Source organism: Sarcophilus harrisii, chromosome 4, assembly GCF_902635505.1.
Source record: "Sarcophilus harrisii chromosome 4, mSarHar1.11, whole genome shotgun sequence".
Classification (NCBI taxonomy): Eukaryota; Metazoa; Chordata; class Mammalia; order Dasyuromorphia; family Dasyuridae; genus Sarcophilus; species Sarcophilus harrisii.
In genome coordinates, this window is record NC_045429.1 from 353319752 (window position 1) to 353338488 (window position 18737).

Below are 18737 nucleotides of genomic sequence, written 5' to 3' on the forward strand. Positions count from 1 at the left end.
TTTTAAGGTGTTTGTAACTATACACTAAATATTTCTTCAGAATGAAGAAAATCCCCTTAATTGATTATTGGCTATCAGTATTGTTACTTATTTATTATATGAGCATGTTTTTCTTTTTATCCTCTTTTTATTCTTCCCAGATTGGAGAAACTAGATTTGTTTAAAACAAACAAACAACAAAAAAAACACCTTAACATGTTTAAAAAAAAAGACTTCTTTGATTTCTCTTTGTCATTTTGACTATTAATTGTTCTTGCTAAGGTTAGGAGCATATTCATGATGATATCAGGGATTGATTCTTCTCCTGTTCTTTATACAATATAAAAACTTTTGATAGCTCCCTATTTTCTCTATAATAAAATAAAACTATCCCATAGATTGGTATTTAAAGCTGTCCTTTGGCTCCATCTCATCTATCTTTTTAGTTCTGTCTCATCATTCTCCTTCATATCCTTTACATTCTAGTATAACTACTATTTATTGTCTCAATATTTAGTAATTTTATTTAGTAATACCTAAATATTACTATTTATTAGCCACGTTGCCAACCATCTCCATGCATTTATATGGTTTCCTCCCATTCTGAAATATACTCCTTCCTCATCTTTTCCTTTTAGAATCTTTTGTCTTAAATCTTCAAGATCCATGCTCATGCTGCATTCTGCTAGAGGAATTTACTAGATGTCCCTTGCAGGTAGGGACTATTTCATTTTTAGTTTTTCCCTAGTGCCTCATACAGTGCCTGGGACATGGTAGGCAAATAACAGATATTTTAATGTAATTGAACTGCATTCCAAATCAGCAGTAACCTATGTGTGGTATGTTAATCCTCTTGGTAGCTTTAAATAAGCTCCTTTATGGCGTCTTTGGAACTAAGCTCATATTCAGAGGACTGACCTTGTTTGAGGGGCTTATGTTTTTATCTGAGTAAGCTGAGGTATACTACAAACCAAACTGTCAGTACATACCTTAATGATTGATAGAGTATCTTGATCAGTTTTCTTCTCTGACTTTTTGGAAAATATTCTTGTTGTCATTTTTAGCTTGAGTCCCCTTTTGTACTTCTTTGATGGCTTGAACTTCCCTGGTAGAGAAACTTATTTAGGCTTCCTAGCTAAGCAATTCTTCCCAAAGATTCATATATTCTGAATTGTAATACTGGATTGCAAAGTCCTGATCTTGGTTTCCTTTCTTACTATGCTTCCCAACATGAGACCATGTCCATGAGTCTCATCTCTTATTAGTTGTGTGCTACTCATGAAATTCTCTCTCAATAGAAGTTTTCTGGACTTTATGGCTACCAACAGAAACACATACTGATAGGCACTACCTCCTCACCCCTCACTCCCTCCTACAGAGCCATATCCTATTGCTTCATTGTCTAGATTTCTCTGAGGTTAAAGAAAGGTAGAAAGCAGAAAAGAAGGAAAAGGCCCGTGTCTTTGAGTATTACCTTGTATAGATCAGCAGAAGGTGTCTTCTCCCAAAATCCTGAGCCAACTAATTAATTTTAGGGCAGGTGAGGATAACAATACAGGTGGGTGAAGGTGGGAGGAGGGATGAACAAGGGGATGGGTAAGGAATAATAGGGGGAATGGAAATGGAGGGTAAAGCTCCTTCATAATATTTACTCAGACTCATCAGATTGATTTAGAAATGTCCTTGATGGAATCACCTACACTGTTTAAAATTGTAGCTTGATATTCATGTAAATGTAGGAACTCTCAGTAATGAAGGAAAACAATACTTCTATAGATATAAGATATATTTGTTGCATATAATTGTATTTTGTAACGTATATTGATTGTAGTATTGTTTTCTTTTGCCTACTCTCTATTTAGCCTGTATGCACTTAATTGCTTGTTTTTATCTCTTTTATTTCAATGTGATTTCTATTGAGATCTTTTTTTGCTACCCCAGCAGTATACTTGACAATGCTTTCTAAATATTGTTGATTGATTAGATTAAGTAGGCTTTTGGAAACTCTTTCAGATCCCTAAATACTATTTGTAATGTGAGTCTTTTTCTATTTAAAGAACTGTTTCTTCCTCTCTGTAGAAATGCCCCTAAAAAAGTTAATTTTTAAGAGTCAGTTCTTTCAATATCAAAGGGTAATGCATATTTCCATAAATTTAGTCCATAGCACATTATGAAGAGCATTACATAAGAGGCTGTATTATCTGGGTTCCCAATTTTTGTTTATTATCTTTATAATTTTGCTTAGATTAAACTCTCTCTCCTAGGAAATAATATATTTTGAAACTCAGTTTATTGGTAACTTAATGATTTTAATGTGTTGTTATTTGTAATAACCTGTAATATGTGATAGATGATCTTGGAGTTAGACTAAGTGGCTGGGGGGTAAGACCAACCTTTGATACAGAAGATCTTTGTTACTTATGACCTGTGGCCGAAGTCACATATATTGTGTTTTGAGACCAATTGGAGGGAGCTCAGCTTATTTACTTAAAGGGTTCTCCGTATGGATGAAGTAGAAGGTTTGGACACTGTTTCCTTCCTATTAAAAAAAAAAAAAAAAAAAAGGCTGTCTTCAGATTCAGCAATGCCTTCCTTTAAGACCTCTTACATGTGTTGGCTTATGGCAAGGGCAAATCACAGCCTATCAGTGCACCAGACAACTGAATTATAAAATGCATAGCAGGTGTAGATCTACAATGAGAGTAGGAATAGTTCATTGAGAATTTCTTGCAGCAATGTAATCATAGGTCCAATTTTTAAAAATCATTTCTGTGATACTTGTTTTTCTAAATTTTATTTCAAAATATAACTGGTTGGATTAAATCAACTATTATGTTCTGATTTCTGCCCTTCCTTATATTGAGTGTACTTTTCTTGAGAATTTGTAAATATTTTTCAATTGAGTAATGTTTCCATTTCAAATGTTATGATGTCTAAGTAGGAGTTATCAAACCTTGTAAGTGCTTAATTTAATTACACTCTCTGGGCATAACCTATTTGAAATTGAAAACAAACCTTATTTACCTTTATAATTAAATAAAAGTTTAAAGCAACTTGTTAAATAAGGTGTTTCATTTTTCCTAAAGTTAATTTTGTGATCTTTATATTATACTGTAACAATAGTTCTTATTCTTTCCATTAGAATTTCAAATAAAAATTGGATTTCTTTTTTATTCTGGTGTTTAATAAGTATATCTGAAGAAAAAAGTAATTGACTCTCATTTTGACCAATTCTGAATAGTTTCTGAAGCAGGAAAAATTTTATCTTCCTTGTCATGTAATATATAGATAGGTATATATTTTTAATGCAAAATATTGGTTACCCTTTTTTAAAAGGTTCTGTTTCATTTTATTTAACTAGGTTACCATATTGGATACTGAATATGTTTTGCTTTTTCCTTGATGATTAAGAAACAGGGAGCATTGCTTCAAAACAAAAATTTTTTTTTCCAATAAAGCTTTCATTCTTCTTGGTTGTCTCTAATTTGAATTTTCCTTGAATAAATATGTTATTGTCTTTCATGTGTGTGTGTACATGTGTATGTATGTATACCCATATATCTACATATGTGCATATATACATGTACACATTGGTCTGTTTTTACCATTCCCTGGATACTTCTGGGTTTAATGGTAGAGACAGATTTCCTAATTTAATTAAAAATATCCTAGTTGGAGAAAAGTCTAAAATGGAAATTCAGTGCCAAGAAGGAAAAAATAAAATAGGTAAAATGAAGTTGCATTTTTTTGGCCGTTTCATTTAAGAAGTTAATATTAGAATTCATCATTTCTTGCTTTAAAATATTTTCTGTGGGAAGAAATGACAAAACATAGTTATCAAAATTAGTTTTTATTGATTTAGAAAGTTGGAAAACTGTTCTTTGTCTGAAAAACTGATCCTTTGTGATTCTGGAAGATCCATTAAAATGATATCAAAGTTGTTTATTAAGTAGCTGTTAAGTCAGGTCTTGTGCTAGACACTGGGAATACAAAGAAAGTGAAAGACCCTGCCCCTAAAAAAACTTAACTTCAAAACCCAGTGTATATTTCAATATATGATATAAATATAAAGCAGATAAAAACTTAATCTGGGAAGTGAAGTTGTTGGTGGTAACAGAATCTAGGGATTCTAAGAGATAAAGGCAAATAAGGAGAACATTTTCAAAGATTCATTTTTCTAACTATAGTTCTCATGCATATCTGATTGTAAACTGGATTGAGTTGAGTAGCTAATGTTTCTTGGGACCATTCAGAATTACTTATCATAAAAAACAAAGACTATTATCTGTGGCTTAGGCCACATTTTGTTATTAGGCCATTTTGTATATATTTCACTTTCTCTTTGAAGCCTTAATTATGATATGTATATGTGTATGTGTATATGTATATGAGTATGTGTGTGTGTACATATATACCTATGTGTATATATGTGTGTATATGTATATTTAATCTCTCTATATATATATCCATGATTAACTGTAGCTTGCTGAAACTCATTAATGCTCAAAAAGGCACAAATGATCTGGCAGTGGCCATATTTCCCAAACCATTTTCTGGAGAAGCAACACCTGTAGAGAAGGGGACAACCATCTCTACCAATTGCCACACTGTCACTTCCATTTTTAATTTTTTAGGTGTTAATAATTCTTCATTATTATTCATCTAAGAAAATTTTAGTTTGTTTTTATTTAAATCAGGACATTGTTACAATGGTTTATTGTTAAATTCTGCAACAAATTGAACATTTACTGCTTTTGAGTTGATATATTAATATTTGATTTTTTAGGAGCTTTCTATTTTGAGAAATTCTTAAGTAAAGGGAATGTCTTTATTTTGGGCTCTGCTTTGTAGCCTAATTACTTATTCCTTTTTTTTTTTTTATCAGTCTTATCAGGGCTGTGAAATTATAAGTAATTAAGTATAGATAGAAAGTACCTAGAACAACAAACAAGAATCAGTATCTCATGTATTTGTAAATTTGTTTCCAAAATATAACCTGTAAATAAATATTTCCAATATGATGGTCAATCAGATGTATTAAATGGAAAAATAATATAACCGTACTGGAACTTTTTGTTCCAAGGCAAAAAAAAAAAAAAATAGTACACTGGACTGGTTATATACATTTGTCTTCAAATGATTTCTTTTACCAATTTAATATAAAAACAATGGTGTTGTGTTTTCTGAACTTCCCTCTCCCCCCCAAGTTAAGAGGCAAAGATTTATTATATTACTTGTCAGCGGACTAATTTCAAGGGAATTTAGCTAAGAGTTAAAACATGGAGATAAAATTGTGATGTTAATTAAAATGGGCTAAAGTTCTAAGGGAATCTAGTGTACTCTCATCTTTTTAATGGGATTACTATTTATTATTTGATCTATCTTTTTCAAGACAGACCACTTAAAGAATCTTCCCCAATCTGTAAAACTGCACTTATCGTCTCTCTATAATTACCTTGTATTTATTTGTATGAATTTTGTGTAAACCTTTATATAAGCATAACATTTTCCCCTACAGAATATGAATATGGGTTCTTTCTTTCTTACTTTTGTCTCTGTAGTCCTGATATTTAAGATGGTGTAAGACAAATAGTTGGCTCTTAATAAATATTTATAAATGGGGGAAAAGATATTCAATAAAGCTAGATGCCATTATGGAACTCTTTCGAAGTTTTAAAAATTGTGATTGCTATTTTCTCATTTCTAATAATTATCTGGGAAACTTGAGAGATGGCTAGTTGTCAGTTATACTAATACTTGAATGCTCACTTGGGTACATATGCACTGAATTCTTTAAAACACTTCACCTAATGAGATTCAGTTTTCTTGTAAAATGAAGGGGATAATACTTGCTTACCTAACTTTTAAGGCTTAAGGTTTATGAGGAAAATATACCATGAACTGTGAGGTACTGCATAAATTTAAGTCATTATTAAATACATTATTATTTTTCTGACTCACTGCCAGTTCTTTTTTTCTTTTCTTTTCTTTTCTTTTCTTTTATGGTAAGTTTTCAGTAGCTGACTATTTCTTCTTCATGTTTTGCTGCATGGCTTACTCGAACTTTTTTGCTCAAATTTCAAAAAGATGAGCATTGGGTCAGGTCATTTGCAGAATGGTGTATCTTGAAATTCTTTTCATCAGCTGTAATGATATAAACTGTCTCTTTCTTATACACGTTTGTGATGAACATACCTTGTCCTGAAATTGCATTGTCAAGTTGAATTCTTCTGGAGAGCAGATGGTTTTCTTGGGAAGAAGAGAAGGTTGGAATGATATTCTTTCAGATGTCATCATTTGCTTAGAGGTATTTTGTAGACTCCCCAGAGATATGGTTCATACCACTTTTTGCTGAATAGCTGCCAACTTTAGTTCTTCTGATCTGAATCTTCTACCAAGATATCCTTTGGTGTGGTATCAGAACAGTACTACATTTCACTTTTGGCCAAATAGGATGAGATTCACGAGAAAGGGCAATGTGCTGAGCTTTTACTTTATGAGCCCTTTATCTGATCTCTCTGGCAAGCTAGTTAATAAATGTGAAAACTCTTTTTTGCCATTCTTTGTGGAAATGAGACTTCAGAATCAGGACATTTTGTCTGGTCATCATAGTTGTTGAGAGGCATATTCACCAGCACCACAGCTGGGGAAATAGGACTCTCTGCTAATTCTAAAACCAGATTTAATGAAGAATTTGAATTTTATCTTTTATCCAAGTTTTACTATTAACTAGTAATAAAAGTAATGAAACAAAGTATATATAAATCTAATTTTTATAGCAAATTGTTTACTTTTACTTTAACAGTATTTTAGATAATATCATTATTTCAGCCAGGATATTTTACTATTCATTTCGGGAAATCATGGAAAATAGACATGCTTAAGATTTCTTCCAATTGTTCATGTTGTATTTCCTAATTTTTTTTTTTTTTTTTTTTTTTAGTAGAGTCATCTGGTGAAAAGGATATTGGGCTTAAAGAAAGAAGAGTTATATATTTAGTACTTTACCTACATTGTGGTAATCATTATTCATTCTTACTCAAAATTTTGTTTTCCTAAAATAACTTCATTTTTTGACCACATAGTTATAGTTCCCTTGAAGTTTGCACTAATTTTGTTTGCTCAATGGCCATATTTTCATGTTAGTAATGTTGTTAAGACATAGACTAAAAACTCAAGAAAAATAAAGTAAGAAAAAGTATATTTTTACTGTATGAGGATGTATTCTGATGGAAGTGGATTTCTTTGATAAAGAAATCTAACTCAGTTTCAGTTGATCAATGATGGACAGAAGCAGCTACACCCAAAGAAAGAACACTGGGAAATGAATATACTGTTTGCATTTTTGTTTTTCTTCCTGGGTTATTTTTACCTTCTGAATTCAATTCTTCCTATGCAACAAGAGAACTGTTCGGTTCTGCACACATATATTGTATCTAGGATATCCTGTGCCATATTTAACATGTATAGGACTGCTTGCCATCTGGGGGAGGGGGTGGAGGGAGAGAGGAGAAAGGCGGAACTGAAATGAGTGCAAGGGATAATGTTGTAAAAAATTATCCAGGCATGGGTTCTGTCAATAAAAAGTTATAATTATGAAAAAAAATAAAAAGGGCTAAATAGTAAAAAAAAAAAAAAAAAAAAAAGGAGGAAGGAAGGAGGGGGGGAGGAAGGAAGGAAGGAGGGAGGGAGGAAGGAAGGAGGGAGGGAGGATCTTTGATCTGCATTCAGACGCCATCAGTTCTTTCTTTGGAGATGCATAGCATTTTTCATCATCAAATCCTTCAGAATTGTTTTGGATTATTATATTGCTGAGAGTATCTAAGTCAGTTTATCATCATACAGTGGTTTTGCTCATTTCACTTTGTATCAGTTCATTGTAAGTCTTTACAGGTTTTTCTGAAAGCATTCTGCTCTTTATTTGTCTTGGCTCAATAGTATTCCATCACAATCACATACTACAACTTGTTCAGCCATTTCCCAATTGATGGACAGCCCCTCAGTTTCTAATTCTTTGCCACCATTAAAAGAGCTGCTATAAATGTTTTGTACATATGGATCCTTTTCCTATTTTTTATCTCATGGGTTATAGACCTAGGAGTTGAATTGCTTGATCAAAAGATATGCATGATTTTATAGACCTTTGGGCATAATTCCAAATTACTCTACAGAATGTTAAATCAGTATACAACTTCACCAACATATTCCCTTCAGCATTTGTCATTTTCCTTATCTGTCATATAGCCAATCTCTGTGTGTGTGTGTGCATGTGTGCATGCAAGAGAGAGAGAGAAAACAGGATAGTATCTGAGAGTTGTTTTAATTTGCATTTCCCTGATATAGTGATTTAGATTATTTTTAAAAATATGATTATTCATAGCTTTGGTTACTTTGTTTGAAAACAAAGTTTTCAATTAAGGAATTTATCAATTTAGAAACGACCCTTATTTCTTTAAATTTGATTCAGTTTTCTGAGAAATGAGCTCTTTATCAAAAAAACTTGCTATCAATTTTTTCACAATTAACAATTACTATGTACTTCCCTCAATTCTGTTTCCCCTGTTTATCTTACTCTTTCCTTTCCCCCTATACATTCCCCAAAAAAGTGTTTTGCTTCTCACTTTTACTTTTCCCAATCTATCAGACACATTTTGACCCCGCTACCCCCCCACCTCCTACCCTCCACCCTCATTTTTCTCCCTTCCTTTGTATTTTAAGATTGATTTATATACCCAAATAAGCATGTATATTCCCTCTTTGATCAGAGTAAAGTTCTTTTGCTCTCTCTCACTGAGACTCAGTATTGTGACCCAGATCCAGATATGGTCAATGCAACAAATTCGTGCCCCTGGTGCCAACAAAAGGATATAATCTTCGGATCAGTTGTCTGACCTTTTTATCATTTAGGTTGAGAGGTCCAGTAACTGCCACTGCCATCACTGATCTGGTCACCCACAAAATCTACAGCTAGTTTGCTGGGGAGGAGCCTGTTCTGTCCTGTGCTAGCCTCCATTTTTCTCTCACTCTGGTGCAACAGATTTTTGCTGCCTATTTTTTAAATTATCTTGGGCTGAAAAATTGCTTTACTCTATCCTTTTATACATTTTGCTGCTCTAAAATTTGTTTAGAGGGACTTGGGGAGAACTCAAGCAAGTCCCTGCCTATTCTCCCTAATCTTGGGCTCTGCCCTTGCTTTATAGTTTATTGAAATACAAGCATAATATGAAATGAAATTGAAAGAAATTTGGGGTGTCTGTTTTTTGTGACTCTCTGAAACTAAAGGTAAGAAACAGACAAAAATTTTAAATCTTTTTAAAATCATCTATCCTGGAGTACTGTTACCTTATAAGTAAACACTTTGGCATAAACTTTGATTTTTTTGGTGAAATTTTCTATAACTCATGTGAAGAATATAAACAAGAATTATATAAAAATGCCTTGTATGGAAATCATGTATTTGACCACTTTGCTTCCATTTTCTTTTTATTTGACTATAATACAAAAGTGATGTGATTCATTTTGAAATTTATTCATATTGAAAGATATCTATCTATAACATTGCAAAGATTTTTTGCTGTTTTCTTCATGAGTATATATGAACTTAAACATTACTATAGCTTAATTAATAACTATAGCTCTTTTATGTTTGCAAAGTGCAGTATATATTTCTAAATTTATTCTCACAGTGCTTAGAGATGCTTAGAGATAGGTGCTTGTGTTATCTGTTCTTTATTTAGGAGGAAGTTAAAGCAAATAGAGGTTGAGACTCATTCAAGTTCACACAGCTCTTGAAGTTAGATTTGAACTCATGTCTTCCTGACCCCAGGCCCAGTGTTCTCTCCAACTGAGCCACCAAGTACATATGTTGATTGTAATGATCTTTGTGATATTTGGGCTGATGAATATTTCCATTGTTTTCTTCAAGTTCCAGCTTAAGTACCACCTTTTACAAGAGGCCTTTTCTGTTCCCTTTTAATACTACTATGTTTGCCTGTTGATTATATCTCTTAATTTATCTTCTTTATATCATTTTGTGTACAATTGTATTGACATTATCTTTACTGTCCATAACGTAAGAGCAGAGATTTTTTTTTTAAGCTGGTAAAATGTGTTTATAATTTTTTTTATTACAGCTTTTTATTTATAAGATATATGCATGGGTAATTTTTCAGCATTGACAATTGCAAGACCGTTTGTTCCAACTTTTCCCCTCCTTCCCCCACCCCTTCCCCCAGATGGCAGATTGGCCAATACATGTTAAATATGTTAAAGTATAAGTTAAATACAATATATGTATACATGTCCAAACAGTTATTTTGCTGTAGAAAAAGAATTGGACTTTGAAATTGTGTACAATTAGCCTGTGAAGGAAATCAGAGATGCAGGCGGACAAAAATAGAGGGATTGGGAATTCTATGTAGTGGTTCACAGTCATCTCCCAGAGTTCTTTCACTGGGTGTAGCTAGTTCAGTTCATTACTGTTCTGTTGGAACTGATTTGGTTCATCTCATTGCTGAGGATGGCCACGTCCATCAGAATTGATCATCATATAGTATTGTTGTTAAAGTATATAATGATCTCCTGGTCCGAGCTGAGATTTTTTTTTTAATAGTATTTTACTTTTCCAAATACATATACAAATAACATTCAGCATTAATTTTTGTAAGATTTTGTGGTATGTTTTTTTCTCTTTCTTTACTTTATCTCTCCCTTCCCTAAGACAGCAAGCAATTCTAATATTCTAATACCTTCATATGCCATAACTTATCCAGCTATTCCCCAGTGGTGGGCATCCATTCAATTTCTAGTTCCTTGTCACTAAAAAAAGAGGTACTATAAACCTTTTTGCACATTTGAGTCCTTTCCCTTTTGTTAAAGATTTCTTTGGGCCGAGCAAATATAATAAAGATGACAATACTTCCTAAACTAATCTATTTATTTAGTGCTATACCAATCAGATTTCCAAGAAACTATTTTAATGATCTAGAAAAAATAATAACAAAATTCATATGGAAGAACAAAAGGTCAAGAATCTCAAGGGAATTAATGAAAAAAAAAATCAAATTAAGGTGGCCTAGCTGTACCTAATCTAAAATTATATTATAAAGCAGCAGTCACCAAAACCATTTGGTATTGGCTAAGAAATAAGATTAGTTGATCAGTGGAATAGGTTAGGTTCACAAGACAAAATAGTCAACTATAGCAATCTAGTGTTTTTCAAACCCAAAGATCCTAAGTTTTGGTATAAGAATTCATTATTTGACAAAAACTGCTGGGATAACTGGAAATTAGTATGGCAGAACTTAGGCATGGACTCACACTTAACACCTTTTACCAAGATAGGATCAAAATGGGTCCATGATTTAGGCATAAAGAACAAGATTATAAATAAATTAGAGGAACATAGGATAGTTTATCTCTCAGACTTGTGGAGGAGGAAGAAATTTGTGACTAAAGATGAACTAGAGACCATTATTGATCACAAAATAGAAAATTTTGATTATATCAAATTAAAAAGCCTTTGTACAAACAAAACTAATGCAAACAACATTAGAAGGGAAGCAACAAAATGGGAAATAATTTTCACAATTAAAGGTTCTGATAAAAGCCTCATTTCCAAAATATATAGAGAATTGCTAATTTATAAGAAATCAAGCCATTCTCTAATTGACAAATGGTCAAAGGCTATGAACAGACAATTTTCAGATGATGAAATTGAAAAGATTTCCACTCATATGAAAGTGTTCCAAATTACTATTGATCAGAGAAATGCAAATTAAAACAATTCTGAGATACCACTACACATCTGTCAGATTGGCTAAGGTGACAGGAAAAAATAATGATGAATGTTGGAGGGGATGCGGGAAAACTGGGACACTGATGCATTGTGGTGGAGTTATGAACAAATCCAACCATTCTGGAGAGCAATCTGGAATGATGCCCCAAAAGTTATCAAACTACATACTCTTTGATCCAGCAGTGCTACTACTGGGCTTATACCCCAAAGAGATACTAAAGAAGGGAAAGGGATCTGTATGTGCCAAAATGTTTGTGGCAGCCTTGTTTGTAGTAGCTAGAGACTGGAAAATGAATGGATGCACATCAATTGGAAAATGGTTGGGTAAATTGTGGTATATGTATGTTATGGAATATTATTGTTCTGTAAGACCAGCAGGAAGAATACAGAGAGTCTTGGAGAGACTTACATGAGCTGATGCTAAGTAAAATGAGCAGAACCAGATACTTCAGCAACGATACTGTATGAGAATGTATTCTGATGGGAGTGGATTTCTTTGACAAAGAGAATATCTAACTTAGTTTCAATCGATCAATAATGGACAGAAGCAGCTACACCCAAAGAAAGAACACTGGGAAATGAATGTAAACTGTTTGCATTTTTGTTTTTCTTCCCAGGTTATTTTTACCTTCTGAATCCAACTCTTCCTGTGCAACAAGAGAACTGTTCGGTTCTGCACACATATATTGTATCTAGGATATACTGTGACATATTTAACATGTATAGGACTGCTTGCCATCTGGGGGAGGGGATAGAGGGAGGGAGGGGAAAAATTGGAACAGAAGTGAGTGCAAGGGATAATGTTGTAAAAAATTACCCAAGCATGGATTCTGTCAATAAATTTTTGATATTTAATATCAAATCAATAATCAAATTAATATTAAATCAATATTTTAAAAAAATAAAATTAAAAATAAAGATCTCTTTGGGGTATAGGCCCAGTAGAGAGACTGTTGGATCAGTTTAATATTTCTTTGGGCATAATTCCAAATTGTCCTCCAGAATGGTTGGATCCTTCACATCTCCATCAAAAATGTATTAGTATTCTGATTTTCCCACATTCCCTCCAACATTTATCATTATCTTTTCTTGTCATTTTAACCAATCTGAGAGAGGTGAGGTGGGTACCTCAGAATTGCTTTAATTTGCATTTCTGTAATCAATAAGGATTTAGAGCATTTTTTCATTTGACTAGAAATGACCTTAATTTCTTCATCTGAAAATTGTCTGTTCATATTCTTTGACCATTTAAGGGGTGTTTTTTGTGTATGGCTTTTAAAATTCTTTATATTACTACTGCTTAGCATAATTCTTAGCACATAAATAGGTTCTTAATAATTACTTGTAGCTTTGACTTGACTTTATGCTGACTTGATAATGTCTTTTGTTAAATATAAGTGGATATTAGTATATAACCATCTCTGTTCTATGACAGTAGCATATATATATATATATATATATATATATATATATATATATATTTGTCATTGGCAAAGTTCTTTCTTTATTAAAATTTGGTTAGCTAGATTTCTTTAATTTTAGAGAACCAGAGTTACTTTCTAAACCCACACATAACTGGTATGTGCTGGAAACAGAACTTGAGCTTGTGTCTCTTAGGATTATTGGGCTTGGGATAATTAACATACTTTATAGGGTCTTAATAGACTAGGTAAAATAGTGGGCTGAAGCTAGTAAGATTAAACTCACTGGAATTAAATGTAGTCTTATAGATTTTAAAGTTTTTTTTTTTTTTTTTTTTTTTTTTTTTAACCCTCGTGGACAATAGAGAAAACATAGGTAGGTAATAGGTCTTATTAAAAAATATATGGGGATTTTAGGAGACTTTAATTAATATCAATATCAGTCAGTAGGTGATTTATTAGCAAAAAAAGAAGCCAATATGGTGATTAGAGGCATTAAACAAGCCATATTGCCCAGGATCAAGATGATGATGTAATATTTTATTTTTCACAATTACATGGTAAAAACAACTTTAACATTTTTTTTTTCCAAATTTTGGGTTTCAAGTTCTGTCCTTCCCTTCCCTCCCTTGTTAAGAAGGCAATTTAATTTGACATAGACTATACATACCTACTCATGTAAAACACATTTCTATGTAAATCATTCTGTGGAAAAAAAAAAAACAGACAAGAAAAATAAAGAAAAATTTTTTCTTTGATCTGCATTCAAGGCTCTATCTATCAGTTCTTTCTTTGGAGGTGGATAGCGCTTTTCATCACAAGTCCTACAGATTGTCTTGAGTATTAGCATTTTCTCTACTCAAAGTACTGAGTACTTAGCATTTCCATGGGGTACAAAAATACATAGTTGTACTAGGTGGTTTTATTTTAGTAGTGTTTTATTCAAGTTACATTAAATCAAGATTCAGCTCCCTTGTAAATTTTTTCAGTTTATTGTTGACCCTGGGGAGCCAGACATTAAGACATTTGTCTCAGACTATATATTAGTAGCAGTTTGATGGGTCTTTCACTCAATATATCATTTCAGTTTCACCATACAAGTTTTGGTACATTGAAATATGATGAACCCATTTTATTATCTATGTGGCTATAGTGAAATATAGCAACTGCTGTTCTACTTTCTTCAACTGCATGATTTTTCTTTCTTTTTTTTTTTAATCCAAATAATAATTGCTTACTGTTTCTTAAAGCATAGGAAAATATGCCTTGTATTTATTTGTATTTAAGTCCAGTGATACAACAGGGAAAAAAATCTTGTGAGTTTTTTTGTGATGTGTCATTATGGACTGGAGGTGATCCTGACTTTTCCAAGGTGAACCAGCAGAATATCTTGACTTTTCCAAGGTGAACCAGCAAGAATGTCTTCTGTGAAGCAGAAAAGCTTCACTGGTTCAACCATGCCTCAAACAGTCCATGCAACAGATGGTCTGTTTTCTGAATATCTGCCTAAGTAAATTATGAAGAGGCTAATCACGAATTAAATGGATGCTAGGAGATAAGTTGTTTAGCCATGGCAAAATAGCCTATTAGATACACTTCTCCTTCAGCAGTGTCATGATAGTTACTAGTAAAGGGGAAGAAGGTACCTGAGTCATCCAGTTTTAGATTATCTATTACTGTTGATTGTAGGTGCTCTAAATATGAAGTAATTATTGAGTGACTGAGTCAGTAAAGAACTGGAGAAACTAAATTATATAATTCTTGGCACTCTCAAAATAAATTAAAATAAAACATAAAAGGTGGTTGCAACTAAATTGGAGAATGGCTCATTGGTTATTTTTTGAGAAACAAATGAAAAACTTGGTGGAGTTTTGTCATGCGCGTAAAGTCAACAAAAATCACAATTTCTTGGGACACTTGAAAATTTTATACAACCATTTCCAAAATGCATACTGTGAGTTAAAATAAAAATTTGTATGATAACATGTTGCAGAGGATTAAGAGTAAGGAAATTCAAGTGAAAACTCAATAAGACATTCTGTATTAAATCAACATATACATATTATTTGTTGACTTAAATGCAGGGCTGGACATGGGGGAGAGGGTGAGGAACAGTAAAAAACATTAGAAAACATGGTTCAGAGATAAGAAATTTGAAAGACCAAAGATAGAAGTCTATTGCTTATTTATATGATCTTTTTTTCCAAGAATAGCATCAAAAGTTTTATTGATGCATTTTATTTTTATGCCAGTCATTTATTTCTCCGTAATTATTCCTCTACTCCTCACACTATTTAAACTGTTCCTTTTTTACTAAGAAAAGTACTTGATAATATTTGACAATATCTCGACAGCTTATGTCATATTTTATGTTCTCAGTTCCAGACTTCTCTTCTGAAAAAAATGAGGTGGAATTCTCTGGCTCTATAATTACTGATTACTTAATTGTTAATTAAAATGTTATTAATTTTTAGCATTTTGTTGATTTACATGATTGTGTAATAATTGTTTCTTTTATAGTACTGGGTCTGTTTATTTCAAATTAATCATATTTGACATTTCTTACATACTGATGTTACATTATTATTCCTATATCGTCATTTTTTTCCTATGTATTATAATTGATGAGTATTTACTTCCCTACTCCAACTAGATTTTGCTACCTACCACCAAAAATATTTTTTATGTGTACGCATACACACACAGATACACATAGACACACATACACACACCCAGCAACAAGGTCATTGTATTAAAGAATATGAGCAGTTTACTGACTTCATGCATAACTCTAATTTTTTCATCAATTGGGTCAATTCATAATTGGCAGTAAAATGAATGTTATTTTTAGGTGTGGAAATGAGACAGGTAGTAGATCACACAGCTAGTAGATATCTGAAGCTGAATTGACTCCAGGTCCAGTACTCTTATTTACTCTGCCATCTTCTTGCCTCAAAGAACAATAGCAAGTTGAAGTAGTAATATTTATAGATTAGATGTTATATATATTCTTGGATCCATTTCACATTGGAAGCAAACCTTCTAAAGTACAGCAAAAATTTTCCTGGAAGTATTGTTGGAAATGCAAGTTTGCTGCAATTACTGCCTAAACTTAAAGATGATATCCTAAACTCCCAAGAAATAATTTCTTTCCTTGTCCTGCTTCTTCTGTGCTTTTTTTTTTTTATCATTTTTGAAATAATCTTTTTATTTCTCATAGGTGATATACTGTTCATTTGGTGGAACATCCAAAGGGCTACACTTTAATAATCTGATAGTAGGACTTGTTCTTCTTACAAGAGGGAGAGATGAAGAGAAAGCAAAATGTGAGTAATTAGGGCATTAAAATTGTAAATGTAGAGCAATTTTAATTATAATTCTTAAGATTATGATGGCTATTATGACAAAGCAAAAAGTTATATTCATTACTTAGATTTTAATTATTTTTGGTAAATTATTTTCTTCTTTATCTTAGTTACCAACTGTTCTTTTTTACAGAGTATAAGTCTAAAATGGAGAAGTGTAGTGAACAGAATCTTAGTTCTTCTGTTTTCTTTATAATGTGTGGAAATAATGTTCAAATGAATAGAAATATATATCAGTTTTTCTAGTAGCTATCAGGTTTAAAGAGAATACACAATATATCTTAACCAAGTTTCAAATATGTTTCTTGATAAATGTTTTTAATATATTTTTTTCTATAGTAGATATGGAGTACTTATTCCATACATTCAACAGTTTCATCAGAGAATAAAAATATTTTGACAGTTATTAAAAATTCCAATAAAGCTGTGTCAACTATCACATGGAAAACAGAATGATGCTGGGAGAATTAGCTATACTCCAGAAAACCTTGCATTAAAAAATCTATTTCTAAGGCTACATTTAGATTTGGTCCTATTATTACCAACAATTTTAATTCTGCCTTTTTTTTTTCCTTTTAGACATTTTTAGTCTTTTTTCAAATGAATCTGGGAGTTATGTTGTACGGGAAGAAATGGAAAGGATGCTCCATGTCGTGGATGGAAAAGTCCCAGATACCCTTAGGAGGTGCTTTTCAGAGGTATTTTTAAAAATGTTTAATTTATACATACTCTTGACAGATTTTGAACTACTTTTACACCCATGTTGTTGAAAGGTGTGAGTGCTAAGTTACACTTATGGATACTCTTGACCTAGAAATAGGTAGATGATTTCTCAGCAATTTGTATAATTGAAAGGATGCTTCCATACCTCTATTATCAGAATATTAGCTATTGTACCTGTAACAAACTAGTTGTTTTAACTTTACTTGTCTTAACTGCTTGAATCTTTGTTTTTTTACTGTCGGGATTAAAGAGACTTGGAATTTGAAATTTAAGACCACAGAGTCTGGTACTATTATTTCTACTATATTCAAAGATTTTATGTATTGGTTTTGTAGACTGACTGAGAAAGCTAAACATCATCACTTGATAACATGTGTATCTATTGTACCGATAAAATCCTTTTATCACAAATAGTCCTGTTATAGATATTTACTATTTTTGTTTTTAGGGTTTTCCCTCAATAATTTGAGTGTTATATTAAATAATCACAATTGTACTTTGTAGGGTTTAACTGTAACACAATTAATTTTTGACCTGTTTTAGTGAATTAATATTCCACTTTATTTTCATCATTTATTTATAACTTTCTTTTTAAAATTTTGATTTCTTGATTTTCTCATTCTCAGAGTTTCTTTACTCATTGAGAAAACAAACAGATTCATATCAGTTATACATATGAAACCATATAAAACATTTCTCTATTAGTCTTATTTAAAAAAATCAAGAAATCAAGAAAATTATACTTCAATCTGATGAATGAAGAGTTCATCAGTTCTTTTAGCTGGAAGTAGGTAGTATTTTTTTTCATCATGAGTCTTTTAGAATTGTCTTGGATCACTGTATTGATCAGAATAGCCAGTTCTTTCACATTTTATCATCCTATTTATAAGTCATTTGTAATTATAATTACATTTGTATTTCATTTCATCTCATTTTCTTTTGTTTTTATTTCTCTCTCTTTATCCCATCCCTCCTCAAAAATCTTGTCTTCCAAGTACTGCCTCCACCAATCTATCCTACCTCCTTATCTCTAAATCCTCAGTTCCCCAAATATTTCTTATCCCCTTTCTCTCCTATTTCCCTGTTGGGCAAGATAGATTTCTATACCCAACTGAGTGTATATTTATTATTCCCTTTTTGAATCCATTAAAATAAGAGTAAACTTCAAACATTGATTCCTTCCTATTTTCTTTAGTCAGCTTTTGTATTTCTTTTACCATTTGACCAATTTTGTTTTTTAAAGATTACTTTTCTTCATTGACTTTTTTTTTTTTTTTTTTTTTTTTAATTTAATAGCCTTTTATTTACAGGATATATACATGGGTAACTTTACAGCATTAACAATTGCCAAACCTCTTGTTCCAATTTTTCACCTCTTACTCCCCCCACCCCCTCCCCTAGATGGCAGGATGACCAGTAGATGTTAAATATATTAAAATATAAATTAGATAC

At 32.0% G+C, this 18737-nt stretch overlaps 1 protein-coding gene across 5 annotated transcripts in view; it reads left to right on the plus strand.

The window, feature by feature from the left end:
* USP32 (ubiquitin specific peptidase 32) overlaps positions 1 to 18737 on the plus strand; it is a 250126-nt gene that overhangs the window by 89609 nt on the left and 141780 nt on the right. For 4 of the 5 annotated variants that reach the window (XM_031966529.1, XM_031966532.1, XM_031966530.1 and 1 more), the window contains exons 3-4: positions 16418 to 16523; positions 17142 to 17260. In XM_031966529.1, the coding sequence (XP_031822389.1) occupies positions 16418 to 16523; positions 17142 to 17260 (225 nt within the window). Of the gene's footprint in view, positions 1 to 6922; positions 6998 to 16417; positions 16524 to 17141; positions 17261 to 18737 lie in introns of all 5 variants that reach the window. The other variant, XM_031966533.1, reaches the window with a different exon arrangement.